This window comes from Diplodia seriata (assembly GCF_021436955.1).
Source record: "Diplodia seriata strain FDS-637 chromosome Unknown scaffold_8, whole genome shotgun sequence".
NCBI classification, from domain to species: domain Eukaryota; kingdom Fungi; phylum Ascomycota; class Dothideomycetes; order Botryosphaeriales; family Botryosphaeriaceae; genus Diplodia; species Diplodia seriata.
In genome coordinates, this window is record NW_027117315.1 from 1688263 (window position 1) to 1704887 (window position 16625).

Below are 16625 nucleotides of genomic sequence, written 5' to 3' on the forward strand. Positions count from 1 at the left end.
ACTGCATGAATCCATGTCCCATCTGGGAAGCTGCCGAAAGCGGAACTGCCACTGCCACTGCCATGGCGGTCTGTCTCACCCAGCGCAAAACCTCCGACTGCTCTTTCTCCGCCAGTGGCCGCCCTGGGCGCTGCCGCCGCATTGGGCGCTTCAGGCACGAGCGAGCCTACAGCTCGTGCCCCAAAGGCTGCGACGCCCGGTTTGTGAGCGTTGCGCCGGCCTCAGCCCCGGTGGACCGGCAACCCCGCGCGCGCATGCCAGAGAGCGGAAGCGCCATGTCTCTGGGAATGGTGCGTCTGGCAGGCAGCGAGGCCCCTGGACCGCCTCCCGACACGGTGACATGATACCAAGGCCCTCCGCTGCTCCCGCAATCTATCGCAGCAGCAGCAGCTCCAGTTCGTGCGCGATCGCGTAGCACCGACATTTGGAATCTCTGACGTATGGCTAGCCTGCTTCGGGCAAATCTCTTCCGATAAGGTCACCCTCCAGCTTACCTCGTCCAAGGCAGACAGTCCTGTATACAACCCCCCTCCTGAGCATTCTGTCCGAGTACGTCCCCATCTTGCATGAGCCCTCACCGAACCACGTCCGACCAGCCAGTTCCTTTCCCGCAGACCTGGTCCCTAGCACACCACTGCTACCAGTCTCGGGGGCTGCTGCCATCCCCGATCACCGCCACTGCATTCGCTGACGCCTTGTTCCTATCACGCCCTACTCTTGCTCGATCCCCCCCTGTTCCTTGGTATTCGGCCTGCGCTTCCCCTTCGTGCTTTTCGTCGCCCCTGCTCTAGCAGCCTACCTGGTCCGGTACGGCCAACATCTCACTCTTCCCTCTCAGGTCAGCCCACTTCTCACAAGCCCGCCCAACAACGCCTCACATCTGGACTCCCACTCAACTTTCTCATCACTCCGCATCCGCTGTTGTTCGCCTCACTCCAACGTCATAAGTGCCCAAGTGTACTCGGGTGCTGTGTGACACTTTGCATGTACGTCACGTATATTCCCTGGGGTACCGAAGCCGATGGTGTTCTGCTCACTGGTTCCGACAAGCACATGACGCCTTGACAGTCGAGAGCAGCTGGGGTAGCCCGTGTCTCCAACAAGGTGAATTTGCATGTTGAAGGCCTGGCACAGCTGCAACCTTTTCCCGACTCCATGCGTACCGATCATGTACACGCCAACACGCCTTGTGGCTGCATTGAGCAATGACATTATGCAAACGACCAACCTCCTGTGTTTTTGCTTTGTTGCGTGCGGCTCGACCATCTTATGTTCCACGATACCTTTGCAAAATAGCCAATACTCCGACCACCGTTGGGCAATTGAAGCCTCGAGCCCTCATCAACAAAAATCACCATACCGCGATCCGCAAAGCCAGTCGGCCGGCCGAATGCTTCTCGGGGCCCTTGCAAGGCGATGTTAAGGGCTAGGCCTTTGCAGATCAAGGCTCATCCAGTCTGAGATCTGCCCCGCCAACTGGGTAAAAAAAGCATGATCAACACCAAGACTCAATCTTTCTGCCCGTGGGCTCACTGCCCGTATCATTGAGGATGGCGATTGCCACCGACGCACGGCCATGGCCAGTGTACCCACATCTTTTTGGGTCCGTCAACGCCCCGACCTCTGACTGCCAAACATCCTACGATTCTCTGATCACCCACGCAAAACGCGCCGGTGAGCCATCTCAAACAACACGAAGGAAAAAAAAATAGGGCAGATGTGCTAGGGACGGAACCCTCCGAACAGTACAGTGCAAAGGTAAAAGGCACAACCACGGCCGCCGTAACGCCGCTGACGGACGGTCACTTGATCGTCCTCGTCTCGAACGAGGAACCCCGTTTCTGCCCAACCGGTGGGGAACGGGTTGTCGCATTTAGCTTCGCCGATCGCCGACAAGCAAAGTTTCCGCTTCGGGTTACGTAACCCAGCCTGGTGCGGGGACGTGGGCGGGAACCGCTGATCCTGCGAAGTGTTCTAGAATAGCATTGAAGACTATGGCGGCTCGATCGCACACTACTGCTGGTGTCGATTGCGCAGCCGCAGGCGCGGGCACGGTGCGGAAACGAACGTTTCAAGCTTCCTTTTCGCCTACGCGGGGTGCGACGGGCGATCGTGTGTTTTTCCCTTCGTCTCTTGGCTTCTCTGCTCTTCGCACGGCCCTTGATGGGTTTCCTCTTTTTGCTCCTTCGCTTCCTTCCGGCTGACGCTTGTCGAGGGTCATCGCTGCAAGTCGACGGTGCGGGCAGGGCTGCTGGACGGGGATGCCCGGTCGAGATCGGGAGTGACAGAAGGCTTAGGTTCGCGTCCGAACCATTACCGGGTACGGACTAGATGGTCGATGCTTCCTTTTAAGGCCCGCCCCTAGACTTCCTTCCACCATTCCTATTCCCGGTCCATTGCGCCCGTCCGATAAGAAAGCCTGACGACCGAGGTAAGGGAACGGCGAAGGATGCAAAACGCCATCCGCCATCCAAGCGCCAGGGAAAACTAAGTGTTCGATCTGTCGGGTGGTGTGGCGTCGGCGTCTTAGGCTATGGCTTGCGGCAGCCCTACCGTCCCTGGCCCGGATCTCGATTTCTCGTGAGGTTCCTGTTCATGACTCGGCGCCTAGGGACTTGAAGGGATGACACGTCCTTTTGCCTACGAAATAGGCAAAGTGGGCTCTGGTCGCGACCATCTCTTGCGCTTGGCAAATTGACGTACATCATCCTCTTCTAATCTATATGGGATGTTCAAGCAGCGTAACACTTGGTGTAGAGCAAAAAGGAACGCCGGTTTCTTTCCCCTCCAACCACCGCCGCTGATCATCACGCAGTGACCAGTGGTCTTAGTCCGCACGGCGGTAGTTGCAACAAACATGCTCATATCGCTCCGCAGCTCCGGCCCCCTCCCGCTCCAGATTCGCTCAGCCAGGGAAGATGCTTGCAGGTTGTAAGGCGCCAGCAGTGGCTGTGGTTATTCCCGCCCGCTGCAAGGCCTCCACGGAGCGTCGATGCAGACGCCTTAAAGAAGGCCAATGGGACGGCGTGGGGAGACTACAGGTCATGGGCTTGGGAGAACGCGCGTACCATGCAGGGTACGCTGATGTGCATGAACGGGATTTCAACGATACAGTGAACGGTTGGGGTTAGGGCATGTTGGATATCTGGCGGGCGGTTCGTGAACATTTAGAAATAAGCATTGCAGAACGCTACCCGAGTGGTTGTTAACTGCATGTGAACTCGGCCTCCCTACCGACCAGAGAAAAAAAATGCAAAACTGAAGCTGCTGCCGCAAGGTATCGAACCCAGGACCAGACAGTACCGCACGGCCGGCTACATGGGCGAGACCCCGCAGGATTCCCTAAGCCGGTCGTATGTGCAGAGGCGCTACAGAACGGAGACACGAGGGGCCATCTCCGTTTTTGGATATCCGTACGCTTTATCCCTCAAGCGTTGCCTAGGAATCGTGGGCGGTAAACCATTGAACCACGTAGCCGTCATCAGCTGGATAGTAAAGGAAGTGGCGGAGATAAATTATATATGAACCCCCACGCTACCGCAAGCTGTCTCCTTCAAATAGGCTGAGTGATGGAAGGACAAGCTCGTGGGTTTGGCTTTGCTTCATCTCCACCGACTAGGCTTACAAACATTTCAATCAAAACAAGTATCTCCACGTCTTTTTGCAGAAGAATGTCCAGTTTCCCGCATGGGTTGTGCTGATATTGAATTTCAAGCTGCTTCATGGAAGAATGCATACAAATTTCCAAGAGCAAAGTTTTACTTTCGCTACTACATGTGTACTATTTAGATGGATGAAGAAGTTTGGCACTGTCATTGACGTTTCGTTACTTCAGCAACTGAATGACTGCGTCTTCACGGTGGGTGACAAAAGAAATTGCCCGCCCGCATCTGCCTTACGCAGATCCTACATTATTATATTTCCATTAGCAGTTGAATACAAGATGCAGCATAAAGTAAGTTATGAATGTGCATGTTACGTCTAGATCTTGTAGTCAGCTACCTTTGTATGAAGCGTGTATCGTCCTGGGTAAGCTCAAAGCTAATTATTTTGTTAGCCACTGTGTCTCTACAGCTGATACGGCAGACTAATTATAGCACCCAATTCGCAATATTTCGCCGGGAATGACAGATTCTGCGGGAAAGGCCCATGAAAAGGACTTTTAAGAGACTAGAAGAGATTTCGGAAAATTTACATGCAACTACACCTTTTAAAAGACCCCAATAATATCTTACTCTATGACCTTGGAGAAAATAAGCGGCAAAACCGATTATATGAGTGCCTCCCGCAGTCTACAATTGACGGACGGGGAAGATGCAGCTTGGGCTTGAAATATGATTTCCGCAGTACTGTGTGTATTTAGTGGCTTGGTTGCTGCTGTCCCATCGAACATGGCCAATATAGTAACCAACCTGAACAAACTAGGAGTATGCGGGAACAGTGTCACAAGTGCGGGGTGCCGTGTGGCATTAGACAGTATTGCACTGAACCTTTGAGTCGATTGGAAGTATTCCTTAGTATTGGAAACCGACTATTTGTATAAGACTGCGCTGAAAGGAGCGGACAATCAGTAATGAAAGACAAGCTGTAATATGAAGTGCTGAAGATACGGTAGCCACGGCTTCGGTTTTGGCCACGATAGAGCAGCTGAGTGGGCCGCATAGAATGAATGGTAGGGCACTAATCCAAGTCAGAATTAGGGGTTGAGAATTAAGGTCTAGAAGCATCCATGAATCTTCTAACCAGCAGTGACGGAGTGCCATCCATGTCAGAACATGACAAGTATCTGCTGCGGCGAATACGTTGAATATCAGGACTGCTGCAAAATGATTTGGACCTACATCTATTTCGCAGAGATCGCACCACACTTCCGCGTATAGTGGAATCGTATGTCTGTACGGTTGCAACCTACACCCACGGCCGCAAATTTGCCTTAAATGCCCATGGAGGAAGAACATATCGTCCGAGGCATAAAGATCGGTTTCAGCTTTTACCCGGTGTGAAGATTTGGATGAAGCTAGTCTCGCGATGAACAGAATGCTTATCGCTAAGTAGAACGCTAATAGCAAAGGACCAGAGTTAATCAAGTTTGAGCATCTGCCATCGAGCCGAAAGTGGTACAGCGTGGGCCTTTTCTCGCATTTCCGTTGCCTTGTAGAATGAGGATGAGGTGATTCACAGTATCTCGATGCTGTTCATCGACCCAGGGGCCATCGTCTTTTTTGAAGGGTTGGCATAACATGGTCTGGAACTTCTGCAAGCGGCTAAAGCGCACAGAATCTCAGGATAAGTGAAATCAAGTTTTGGTCGGAGCGAACGAGGTAACCTGATTTTTTTTACAGATAGTAAATTTTTGGTCCGAACGGAACCTGCTGTGAGCGTCTGGATATATCCAGTCCCATATGATACAAAAGTTGATCGTTTGCGATGATCCCTCTTCCTCCTGACTGTAGTCCTGACCGTGTCATTGATATCCTGATGACCAGGGCGAAGTTCTTTCGATACTATTCCTCTTTCGTTCATCCATCCTGCGCCCACAAATTCGTATGAAGTGCTGCCTTCACGCGGTCCCCACCGAGCTGCATGCCCGTTTACTGCATGACTGAGCCCTCGGCCTCCACCTCTTCCGGTGTCCTGACCGTCAACTCTGCGATCCTCAACTCGGTGTACCTGTGCTTGCTCTTCGCATGCCTGACATGCCTTCTCCTCCTCTTCGTCTTCTCCTTCACCCTCATCGGCTCGCTCTCGACGCCCACGACCACGGCCCTGCACACGAACAACCTGTCGTCCAAGTATTGCATAATGGTGCCGGGGCGTTCCCGCGTGCCCTTGACGGGTGCGGGTGCGCGCAGAGTGAAGTCCCTGCTGCCGAGGAGGGTGGCGCGGTTGAGGCGGAGCACGTCGCCGACCTGGACGCCGTGCATGAGGAACGGCAGGCGCAGGGTGTCGCCGGCCGTCAGGAGATATGGCTTCGCGTGGATATGGGCGGAGATGTAGTGCGGCTTCTGGGCCTGCAGCAGCGGCAGCAGCTCCTTGACCGAGTCCGAAAGAGGCGTGGTGCCCTGCGAAGGCGCTTCGGCGGACGGGGAGGGCAGAGGTGCAGAGGCGGACGAGGGCGTTTCGGCGGACGAGGGCAACGCGGCTTTGGTTGGTCTTCTCGCGGGCTCGGAGGTCTTGTGCACGCCAGATCGGATGAGCTCGTCGGGGACGTTGCCGGGCTCGAGGGTGTTTGAGACTGTGGAGAGAGGGCGGGCGAGCACTGGCAGGGTGCGGACGGCGGGCAAAAGGGCATTGACGCCCTGGACGGAGCGCCGGACTACCGAGCGGGACAGCATTGTGAGGAGCGGGGCCCGCGGGGCGTGGAGGGAACAGCAATTGCAGGCTGAAGTTGAGTAGGTTGTGCTGGATCGGCGGGCGCGGGCGTGGGCGGCCGCGCTGTTTTTCCAGTCGGGTCCGTGCGCAAATAATCGCTATTCGCCGCGCGACTCCAGAACTTCTTCAGCAGCCGCATCACTGTCCAAACCACCTCCCCGCCCGGTACTCGCCCCATCCCGTACATTGTCCCGCAGCCGCCGCTGCCCCCGCCGACGCCATGCCTCAGAACGAGTAGTAAGTTTCACCGGCACACTAAAGGGAAGCGACGAACCCTTGCTCCTGTCCCCACCATGTGTTCGAGCATGGGGACGTCGCCACACGTAGATTCTGGAGTGCTGAGACCGGAGTTAGCATGGAGAAGTTCCGAAAGGAGCACGGAAGACGATTCGACCATGAGGAGCGCAAGCGCAAGAGAATCGCGCGTGAGGGCCATGAGACCGCCGCAAAGGCTCAGAACCTTCGCGGCCTGCGTGCCAAGCAGTTCGCAGAGAAGCGCCGCAAGGAGAAGATCCAGATGAAGAAGCAGATCAGACAAAAGGAAGAGAAGAACGTCAAGTCCGCCGACTCCGCCGAACCATCCAAGACGCCAGTCCCGCAATATCTCCTCGATAGGAGCGACACCAACAACGCAAAGGCCTTGTCGTACGTCTCTCTCGCATACCTGCACACATGGCACCCAATGCTGATCACACCGCGTAAAGTCAACAAATCAAGAACAAACGCAACGAAAAGGTAGGAAGCTCGAGGCCGCTAGACTCAAGAATGTTTCCCGCTTATGCTCGACCTTAGGCCGCCAAGTTCTCGGTCCCAATTCCTAAGGTGAAGGGTGTATCGGAGGAAGAGATGTTCAAGGTTATCTCCACAGGTGCCAAGACCAAGAAGAAGGGCTGGTATGTTGCCGTATTTGGATAGCAAAGGGCACTACTTATTCTTTCCCAGGAAGAGGATGATAACGAAGCCAACCTTCGTTGGCAATGACTTCACACGTCGGCCGGTCAAGTTCGAACGCTTTATCAGGCCCATGGGTACGTCTCTTGGAGATTTCTGGATTCCTAGAATACCCCCCCTCCCTCCCGGGAGGCCCCGAACCACCGTCACCACCACAGCTACAAGTTTCAAGCTGACAACCTCCAAGGTCTAAGATACAAGCGATGCAACGTCACTCACCCTGAGCTTGGAGTTACTGTCCAACTTCCGATCATCAGCGTCGTACGTATCTCCTTCCTTTTTCATGGACCGACCGGCATTTACTAACAACCCCACAGAAGAAGAATCCGAGTAACCGTGAGACCCTCCCGCCAGAAACTTGAAATATTCAAGCAGACTCACTAATACATACAATAGCTCTTTACACGCAACTTGGTGTGTTGACTCGCGGGACCATCATTGAAGTGAACGTGTCGGACATGGGTCTTGTAAGTGGAATCCATTTCGTTTACGCTTTATTTTCGAGAAGTCCCTGCTAACTATCGAAGACGACGGCAAGCGGCAAGGTAGTCTGGGGGCGCTGGGCCCAGGTTACAAACAACCCTGGTACGTTGCTATCTGAAAACACTGAGAAAGACCATTTTCAACCCTCGCCTCAGGACGGCCTTGTTTGGCATCTGGAAGGGCTGTAGGTGCTTTTGGAACCACGCTACTGACACAGAGTACTATAGAGAATGACGGTTGCGTTAACGCGGTTCTTCTCGTATAATTGGCTTATCAGTAGCCCCCCGTCTACAGGAACTATGGCATATGGCGTTTACGGATCAAAGATTGGGAATTTTCATCTTTCGGCATGCAAAAGTAAGGAAACCTTGATACCGATCATGCTGCATCTCAGGAAAGAGAGCAGGGGCGCACCATAAGGCTGGGATGCCTTTTGCTCGAGGACGTTGTTGAGTATTTGCTCTTCCAAGAAAGAAAATAGAAACCCGGCTTCGTACAGCTCCATTGGCCAAACAAGTTTTAAATCTTGTTGATATCATTCTCGGCAAGAGTGGGATATTCTAATGCGCAGACGAGTGAGTGACTTCCAGCGTGAATGCGTCGGATCATGGCTGCAGAGTCGACAAGGATTTCCTCCGCAATCTGTGGAACCGCTGCTACTTTTCACAACACCGTTGGCAATCATGATTGCTTCTTGTGAAGCTCACATGTATTACTGTAGGTAAAAAAAATATACTACAATGGTTTTTCTTATGATATACCTGGCCTAGTCTCTGCCCAGGCACAATGTCTTTCGCATCACCCTGCAACGGCTCTTCATCCGCACCTGGCAATGATAGAAAGTCTCCTCCGTCCCCTGAAAGCCAAAATGTCAAAAGAAGAAGTAAACAAGTCCCGATAGTTTCCTTTTCGCTCGATCTGTATTGCCAAACGCCGTTCCATGCAAGAATTTAAAGGCTCAGAAAAGGTCCAGACACAAAATGCCTCCAAAACTACGATTGGGGACTTTCGTTGCATGATGAGTAGAACCTCACAGCGCATCCTCCATCTCCTCGTCGCCCTCGTCATCATCTTCGCCCATTTCGGGTTCGGGCGCCATCTCTTCCTTGACATCCGTCTCGTCCAAGTTGGAAAGGTAGTTACTCTCTTCGGCGTCCCTGTTGAGCATCCACGTGTTGGCGAACTGGCCAGTGCGGACAAGGGTAGCGATCTTGGAAAGTGTCTCGCGGAGATAGGCCTCGGGTTGTTGTGTGCGTTCCTTGAGCGCCTTAATGGGCCAGTACTTGTACTCCTGGAAAAGTTTGAGCAGCATATCCAGCAGCTGGTTCTGCGGGATACGGGCAAACTTGTTGTCTTGAGTCTTCGGCTTCGCTCTGGCTGCCTGGATGTCGATGGTGGGGTTGCCGGCTGGCGTAGTGCCACCGATGAGGCGGGTGAATTCGTGCAGGTTGTTCTCGAGCACCAAACGATTGGACGCCTGCTCCGTCTTCTTGTTCTCGCGCAGACGGAAGCGTGCCAGCTCGGCATTATCAACGGGAACGCAGTTAACGTCGAGCGCAGACCGGGCCACGAGGGTTGTATGCTTAGGAATTGGCTGCTTCCGCCCGTTTCGGCCGACTCTGTTCCACCACTTGTCCACCCTGCCGTCTTTGACGCCACCTCCTTGGCCGCCAAAGCTGCCCTGGCTCTGGCGGGGTCGCTTGTAGGCATTAGGATTGTAACCTTCCAGATCCTTCTCTGAAAAGACAAACTCATTGATGGGGTGCGGGTTGGTGACGTTAAGCTTGTACTCCTTGGGGTATTCGGCGAAATCATTTACCGTCTGGCGCAGTTGGAGCTTCCTCTGCGCATATCTCACATGTCAGCGGAATGGCAGCAGAAATCCCAAGAGGTGTCGCGGCGCACCTTGGTGTCATTGCCCTCCTGCCACTCCAGAATGCGACCAATCTCAATCTCGTCGTCATCCTCGGCCTTAGAAAGGACCTCCCACAACCATTTCGGCACGCGCGTCAGCCACACCTGGCGGTCGCCAAAGTCCGTCGGGATATTGAGCTCGCCGGTGTCCTCGTACATGTCGTCGACGTCTGCAAAGCCAGGGCCGCTGGGCGACTTGGTATCCGGGTCGGGCTTGATCTGAGGATCCGTCTCCATCTTGACTCCGTTCATGGCGGGCGCTGTTGATGGAGCGCCGGCAAGCGCGGCGCAGTTCGAATGGAAGAGTCGCTGGGAACGTGGCAGTAGTTGCGGAAGCGGCGAGGGCGTGGGTTGGCGGGCGCAGTGGCGTGGGGCGTGGGGCGTGGTGGGCGCTCGGTGCGGACAATGGGAGAGGTTGTGGTTGCGGAGGCGGAAGACAAGCGCGGCCTGCAACTGCAACCAGCGTCTCCGTCATGCCCAGCCGCGACGCGAGCTCTGCGCCCGGGCCCTCTACTGGGGCGTGCTGCGGCTCTTATCGCCGATAAGCTCCCGCCGCCTCCCACTGCCACCACCTTCCTGGAGCTCGGTGCTGCTGCCTCCAGTCTGAGCTCCACCAGCAAACCCCTTCCGACTCTCCTCCGTTCCACGACGCTGCTGCCATGAATCCTGACACTCTTGCCTCTGCCGACATCACTGCAGCTCTGCAGGAGCTCGAGTCCTCGCCCGTCTCGTCCAAAACCACCGGCTACAACGAGCTGCTCACCAAAATCATCGATACCTCGACCCCCGACACTCTCGCCCCGAACCTTGTTGCATACGTCGAATCGCTTCTGGGAGACACTATCGGAATCGTAGCGTCACGGCCCCTGCTTGCGTCTTTCGTGTCACGCTTTCGCGAAATCGACAATGCCGACGTCAAGGTCGAGGTTGGCACGCGCGCATTGGCTCTGCTGGCACCCAAGGTGGTGTCGTACGAGGAGCAGGATACTGCCATCAAGGAAATCCTAGCGGACGCCTACCAGGAAAACGACGATTTCATTGCATCCGCGAAAATCCTCCAGGCAATTCCGCTCGACTCGTCGCAGCGCACCATCTCCGCCGACGACAAAGCCGCCGTGTGGATCCGCATCGTGCGCTGCTATCTGGAAGAAGACGACCCGACGTCCGCCACGACATATCTCAACCGCGTGAAAAATGTTCTTCACGGCGTCACAGACAAGACCACCAAGCTCCAGTTCCAGCTGTCCCAAGCCCGCATCCACGACTCGCAGCGGAACTTCCTCGATGCCAGCGCCGCGTACCACCAAATCAGTAACGAGCTCATCATCGACGAGGAGGAGCGTCTCCACAGTCTCTCTGCCGCAATCGTCTGTGCTGTCCTCGCGCCTGCCGGTCCCCAGCGCTCGCGCACCCTCGCCCGCCTCTACAAAGACGACCGCGCCTCGCAGGTCGACCAGTACGCCATCCTCGAGAAAATCTTCCTGGACCGGCTCCTCATCCCGGTCGAGGTCGAGGCGTTCGCAGCCAAACTCCAACCCCATCAGCTGGCCAAGACGTCGGACGGCAGCACCGTGCTCGACAAGGCCGTGCTCGAGCACAACCTGCTCGCGGCGTCACGCCTGTACAGCAACATCGGCATCGACCAGCTGGCCGAGCTGCTCAACGTCGACGCCGAGCGCGCCGAGGCGTACGCCGCGCAGATGATTGAGCAGGGTCGCCTGGCCGGCTACATCGACCAGATCGCCCGCTACATTTACTTTGAGGGCGGCGAGGGCTCTGGCCAGCGCAAGACCGGCCATCTCGAGCGCGTCGTCGGCGGCGAGTTGCGCAAGTGGGATGACAATGTCAGAGGCTTGGCCGAGGAGGTCGAACGCGTGACGACCATGGTTCAGAGCCAGCACCCCGAATTCTACGCAAAGACAATGGTGGTCTGATAGAACAGGGGAGATGCCTTTTTGAAATCAAACGAGGATTATGGTCTGATGGACCCAAAAATGTGGGTAATGATGGGTACTTAAAGGGATCTGGCTATGCTTTCCATAGCGCTTGGCGTTTTTAGAGATATCTCACTGCATGACGGTAAAGTTAGTTGCGGGGTTAAGAGGCGGTGGTGGCGAAGAGAAGATAGGCCATCTCTACCGAAGAGAGTTGGGGTGCTGGAAGATGAGAGCCACGACAATGACAAGCGTTCGTATGCGATTGACGTTGATAGGCGCGAAAGAGAGAACGGATGCTGGAAATCTTCAAATTCTTGCATGAATTTCAGCATCGGTGTTGAGAACGCCAAGGCGATGGCTGTCCTGTCCTCCTATGTCGGCTTGCTAAGTCGGCAGTTGAGAGAGCCAATGTCTTTGCTCCCGAAAGCACAGCAAAACAGCGCTTAGCTATGCGTTTGATATATACATAAGAGACTGCAATACATATTAGGTGCTCCTGCTTGAAGTGCGAGAGGTCCGCGTCCTGGTCATCATGTGAGGAATGGCTGAGAGTAGCCCTACCCAGGGTAGACACGGCTCATCTGGTTTGGAGTGAATAAAGGCCGCAGAAAGTAGTGCTTAGGACCCTGCGCTGATCTACGCAGCCAGAGTGTCATCGTCCTGTGGGTCATCTCGTCAATCGTGCTGTTCCCCGCAACGAGCATCCAGTAGGAGCAAACGTAAATGTCAGACGGGAATTTGGATACAGGGTGTATTCGCTTAAAGTTGGGCTTGTGTCAACAATCATGATGCATTCCACTCCGTACATCCACATGAAGGTTTCAACTAGCCGTATGCACATGTTATCGTTTTTGGAATACTCAACAGGCCGTAAGAAGAATTGCTGCGTAACTCGGGGATGGATCCACCTGCAGTCGGCCCCAGACCTGCAGCGCGAGAGACTGACGCCGCTATCCGTTCTAACCGTTTCTGGACAAATCATGACGCTGTTGAAGCCCGCAAATGGACATTGTATACGCACATCATCCGCGAATGTATGTACGGCACATGGCCACAGGACACAGAAGTATAACAACCACGCAGGACCGCAGAAGAAAAAGGCATACCAAAGAAACCATGTCCCTCGACGCCAGCAGACAGCACGCCACCGCTCCGCCCGCACGACCCGAGACCTACGACAGCATATCGGCCGCCATTGGCGCCGACCACGATTACTTCGACACCTGCTACGAACACATCGTCACTGCCGAGGATATCGAAGAAAAGACCAAATGGCGCAACCAGCTGACATGGTCCGTCGCGCGGCACGCCATCAGCGAGGAACTGACGTACTACCCGACCATGGAAAAGCACCTCGGCGACGAAGGGCACAGGCTCGCAGATGAGGATCGGGAACAACACCAAGCTGTATGTTTACCTCGGCTTTGGCTCCAGGGCACGAACAACCGACATAGCGGGAGAAAATAAAAACAAGAATTTAGGCTGACGAAGGGAATCAGGTCAAGCAAGACCTCGCAAAGCTGCAAGACATGTCGCCCGCCAACGTGGAATTTGCACCGTTGTTGGAGCGCCTGATGCACGACCTGCACGCCCACATCGAGCACGAGAAGAACGAGGACATGCCGCGTCTCGAGAGGCTGCTGCGGCCCGACGAGAGCAAGGCGCTCGCTGCCGAGTTCATGCGCACCAAGAAGATCGTGCCGACGCGAAGCCATCCGTCGGCACCGAACCAGCCGCCACTCGAAACGCTCGCGGGATTGCTCGTTGCGCCGGTTGATCGGCTGCGGGATTTGGTCCGCTCGTTCCCGTCGGCGGCAGAAGGCGGCGATCCAAGCGCATTTTAGCATATCCATCTTCAAGTCCTAGGAAGCAGAAAAGCCCGGTGGAAAAGGGTTGTGGGAATGCAAAAGTTCATGGGTGTCTGTGGGCAGTAGAGAGCCTTGAATGTACATGTCTTCGTAGAGTGAGAAAAGTGGCCAGAATGCAATCTCAAGAATGCCAGCATACGAGTATAACGACGAAGAAACGATGAAGCCAACCCTGGCGACAAGAAGAAGACAGCGATATTCAACGCCTCCCCAGCTCCTTCTTGCAAAGCCCCCCCAAACCCAGTCGTATCTACGGGACTGAGGAACAAAGAACACAAAGATGTCTGCCCAGCACTTCAAAACATCACGTGTTCATGGGCTACTTTGCCTTCTTTCTAAAGTACATTTCTAATACACACTGCGCTCGCCAGGTCAATCGCAGAGAACTTTGGAGGTCATGGCGGTAACGACGCCTACCGGATTTCGCCAATGATGGCAGCAGCCTCCTTGTACATCTTGAGCATCTTCTCGCACTTCTCACGTTCCGACTTGATGGCATCGTCCTCGTACAGAAGCTCCTCAAACAGGGACTCCTTGTAGAGTTCGCTGACCAGCCTGTTCTGGACCGATTCCTTGGAAAAGTTGACCAAAAGGTGCATAACAGCCTTTGGCACCTGATCGGCGATCGTCTCGCGAACGATGTTGAAGTAAGACGAGATAAGGCGTTGAATGAGCTCCGTCTCCAACGCTTCGCGCTCGGTGAGCGCAGGGGGCTCTGGCTCTCCAGGCTATTCAACGTCAGTAACAAACCTCCAAGGTCAGACGTGTGCCAACTTACGAATGGGCTGTCATAGTCATTCCGGGGGATCGCAAATTCGGGTTCGTCTTGCGAGACATCGAAGATGGCAGGGCGCTCGAGTGTGCGGTTGTCACCTCTTCTGAAGCTGCCAGCAAAGCTGGGTTCTTGGTTCTGGGTGACGTGCCTGCTCCCGGGACGCGCATCCATCATAGCATTCGGTGGAGTGTTCGGCATGGGCATACCACCCTCCTTACCAAAGAAGTAGTTCAAGAAGCTATCTTTGGTGGATCCGGGTTGCTGGAACCTAGGTGGCGAGGCCCCGCGAGCACCATTCAGTGCGCTTGCAATTCCAGAGGGAGTCCCACGGCCAACAGCCGGAGACATGCTCCTGCTGTTCTTGCTGGCGTGGCCGCGAATTGTCAGATTGGCCGCCTTTTCACCGGGGGCCTCTGTCTCATCCTGCTCCTCTTCTGGCGTCTCCGTTCCGTTGACGCCATTCAGCTCCTTCAAGCGCTTCTTTTCTCTCTTCTTCTTCTCCTCCAATGCCGCCATCTTCCTCTCCTTCTCCTGCTTGTCTTGGATGACGGAAGACATAGCAGCAGCCGCGCCAAGGAAGTTGGGGTGGTTGGTGTTGATGTACGCGCGCTGAATAGAGATGAGAGATTCTACGTAGGTAGAGGAAGGGCCGAGTCTTTCACGCAGCAAATCGGAAACTACCTCGATCAACTTGGCCTGAAGGCGCGGGTAGCGGCTAAGCTCGTTGGAACCACAAGTGTGGCAAATCTTGATCAGCTCCTCGTAGACGAGCTCAACGCAACGCTGGCTTGGAGGTTCAAGAAGTTTGATCTGAGGCCTTACAAGCAGGTCGAAAGCCATCTCTGGCACGAACAGACTGGGCCGAGGACCTGTCGAGTTACGAATCGCAGTCCTAATGTCCAGCGTCGACAGGTTCTGGGTGGGATCAATGGTGTCGAGAGAGTTGCCAAAAACCGAGTTAAAGATGTAGTAGATCCTGGCTCCACCGCAAAGCTCCCGGGTCGAGATCTCCGAAGAAGTACCGTCGATGGAGGAGATAAAGGACGAAGCAAATCGAGTCATAAGCTGCAAGACCAGGGAACCGCGGTGCTCCTTCCCAATGAAGGCAGCATCGCCGTAGCTGGCAAGCTCCTGCTGCGTCTGGCCCATCAGCGTGTTCAGACGAGCCTTGATGTCGGGCAACCGCTCGCGGATGTGCGCCATCAGCGTGGTGTTCAAAGTCCTGGCCAGGAACTCGGTTCCGCAGCGGTTCGCCATGTTCCGGTACGCTGGGTGCTGCTTGAAAAAGTCGCGCTCAGCCTGCAGGGCGTCGGAGAGAGACTTGTTCTCCTGGATGTCGTACTGCGAGCGGTTGACGACACCAATGAAGCCCAGTTTCAGCGGGTACACACGGCCGGAGAGAATGTCGAGTGCATTGGTTCCGTGGTCCATCAAGTCCAGTTTGGTGAGCACACCGATTGTCCTGCGACCCATGGGATCCACATGGCGGGCGAGCTTGAGCGCTTCCGAGTTCACCAAATCAACATTGGCAGGTGACACTGCGAGGATGATGCTGTTCGGCTTGGCAGTGTACTCGGTGATGAGGTTCCTGGTCTGCTTCTCGATGTCGGTCGGCTGGTCTCCGATGGGCACCTGTTTGTCGGGTCAGCTAGCTTCCTGGCCGTTCGTCGCGTGTTACAGACCTTGGTCAGGCCGGGCAAATCGACCAGCGTCAAACTTAGCACATGGGGCGAGTAGATCTTGAGGTTGATGGGTTGGCGGTTGATGCCCTTGTTGTTGCCCGCTATTCTTGCCGTCTCGTTCTCGATCTCGCGCCTCACTTCGCCGAAGTCGAAGAACTTTTTGCCCGGAATGTGCAGGAACTCAGCCCATTCGTCCTGGTTTGCAACGCTTGCAGGGGTGTGCGGGATGTGGACCTCGTCGCCCTCGGGCTTGTCGCTGTCGCTGGGGATGTTGATGAGCTGGAGCACGAGCGGGCGACGAGTGACGATGCCGCTGCCACGGGGAAGGAAATCTCTGCCGACAATGTTCTCGAGCACCGACGACTTGCCCGAGGACTGCGAGCCGACTACGACCTGGGCGGGGGTTAGCAGGCGGCGGGCACGCTGAGGGGCCGCGGCCGGGTGAGACTCACAATCTGCGGCAAGTCCAGGGAATCATTGCCGATGGTGTTGAAGACCAGGTCCTGGAGCTTGTTGACGATCTTGAGCAAGTCCTCTCCCAAAGACATGGTTGCTGGGGAAGGCGGGCCCTGGCGGCGGGCGTCTGTCGAAGGATGCCGGGCGCTGAGGGGAGTACACGGGCGGCGCGCGGGGAGGGGCGCTC

General features: G+C 55.3%; 6 protein-coding genes across 6 annotated transcripts; 3 read left to right on the forward strand and 3 right to left on the reverse strand.

Annotated features, from left to right (window-relative positions):
- Nucleotides 1–5591: 5591 nt before the first annotated feature.
- SLS55_008110 (mitochondrial 54S ribosomal protein bL21m) lies at nucleotides 5592–6335 on the reverse strand (the record flags this gene model as incomplete). Its single annotated transcript, XM_066779525.1, has 1 exon — nucleotides 5592–6335. The coding sequence occupies one exon, from the start codon at nucleotides 6333–6335 to the stop codon at nucleotides 5592–5594; it is 744 nt and encodes a 247-aa protein (XP_066630329.1).
- Nucleotides 6336–6727: 392 nt separating this feature from the next.
- NSA2 (Ribosome biogenesis protein) lies at nucleotides 6728–7657 on the forward strand (the record flags this gene model as incomplete). The annotated part of the gene is made up of 5 exons (XM_066779526.1): nucleotides 6728–7017; nucleotides 7077–7107; nucleotides 7165–7265; nucleotides 7315–7400; nucleotides 7641–7657. The coding sequence occupies 5 exons, from the start codon at nucleotides 6728–6730 to the stop codon at nucleotides 7655–7657; spliced, it is 525 nt and encodes a 174-aa protein (XP_066630330.1).
- Nucleotides 7658–8836: 1179 nt separating this feature from the next.
- Nucleotides 8837–9972, reverse strand: SLS55_008112 (uncharacterized protein; the record flags this gene model as incomplete). The annotated part of the gene is made up of 2 exons (XM_066779527.1): nucleotides 8837–9649; nucleotides 9712–9972. 2 exons carry the CDS (start codon nucleotides 9970–9972, stop codon nucleotides 8837–8839), a joined length of 1074 nt encoding a protein of 357 aa, XP_066630331.1.
- Nucleotides 9973–10379: 407 nt separating this feature from the next.
- On the forward strand, nucleotides 10380–11654 carry SLS55_008113 (uncharacterized protein; the record flags this gene model as incomplete). The annotated part of the gene is made up of 1 exon (XM_066779528.1): nucleotides 10380–11654. One exon carries the CDS (start codon nucleotides 10380–10382, stop codon nucleotides 11652–11654), a length of 1275 nt encoding a protein of 424 aa, XP_066630332.1.
- A 1119-nt stretch (nucleotides 11655–12773) lies between these two features.
- On the forward strand, nucleotides 12774–13501 carry SLS55_008114 (uncharacterized protein; the record flags this gene model as incomplete). The annotated part of the gene is made up of 2 exons (XM_066779529.1): nucleotides 12774–13064; nucleotides 13157–13501. 2 exons carry the CDS (start codon nucleotides 12774–12776, stop codon nucleotides 13499–13501), a joined length of 636 nt encoding a protein of 211 aa, XP_066630333.1.
- A 437-nt stretch (nucleotides 13502–13938) lies between these two features.
- On the reverse strand, nucleotides 13939–16530 carry DNM1 (Dynamin-related GTPase protein; the record flags this gene model as incomplete). Its single annotated transcript, XM_066779530.1, has 4 exons — nucleotides 13939–14253; nucleotides 14304–15932; nucleotides 15983–16375; nucleotides 16435–16530. 4 exons carry the CDS (start codon nucleotides 16528–16530, stop codon nucleotides 13939–13941), a joined length of 2433 nt encoding a protein of 810 aa, XP_066630334.1.
- Nucleotides 16531–16625: the final 95 nt, after the last annotated feature.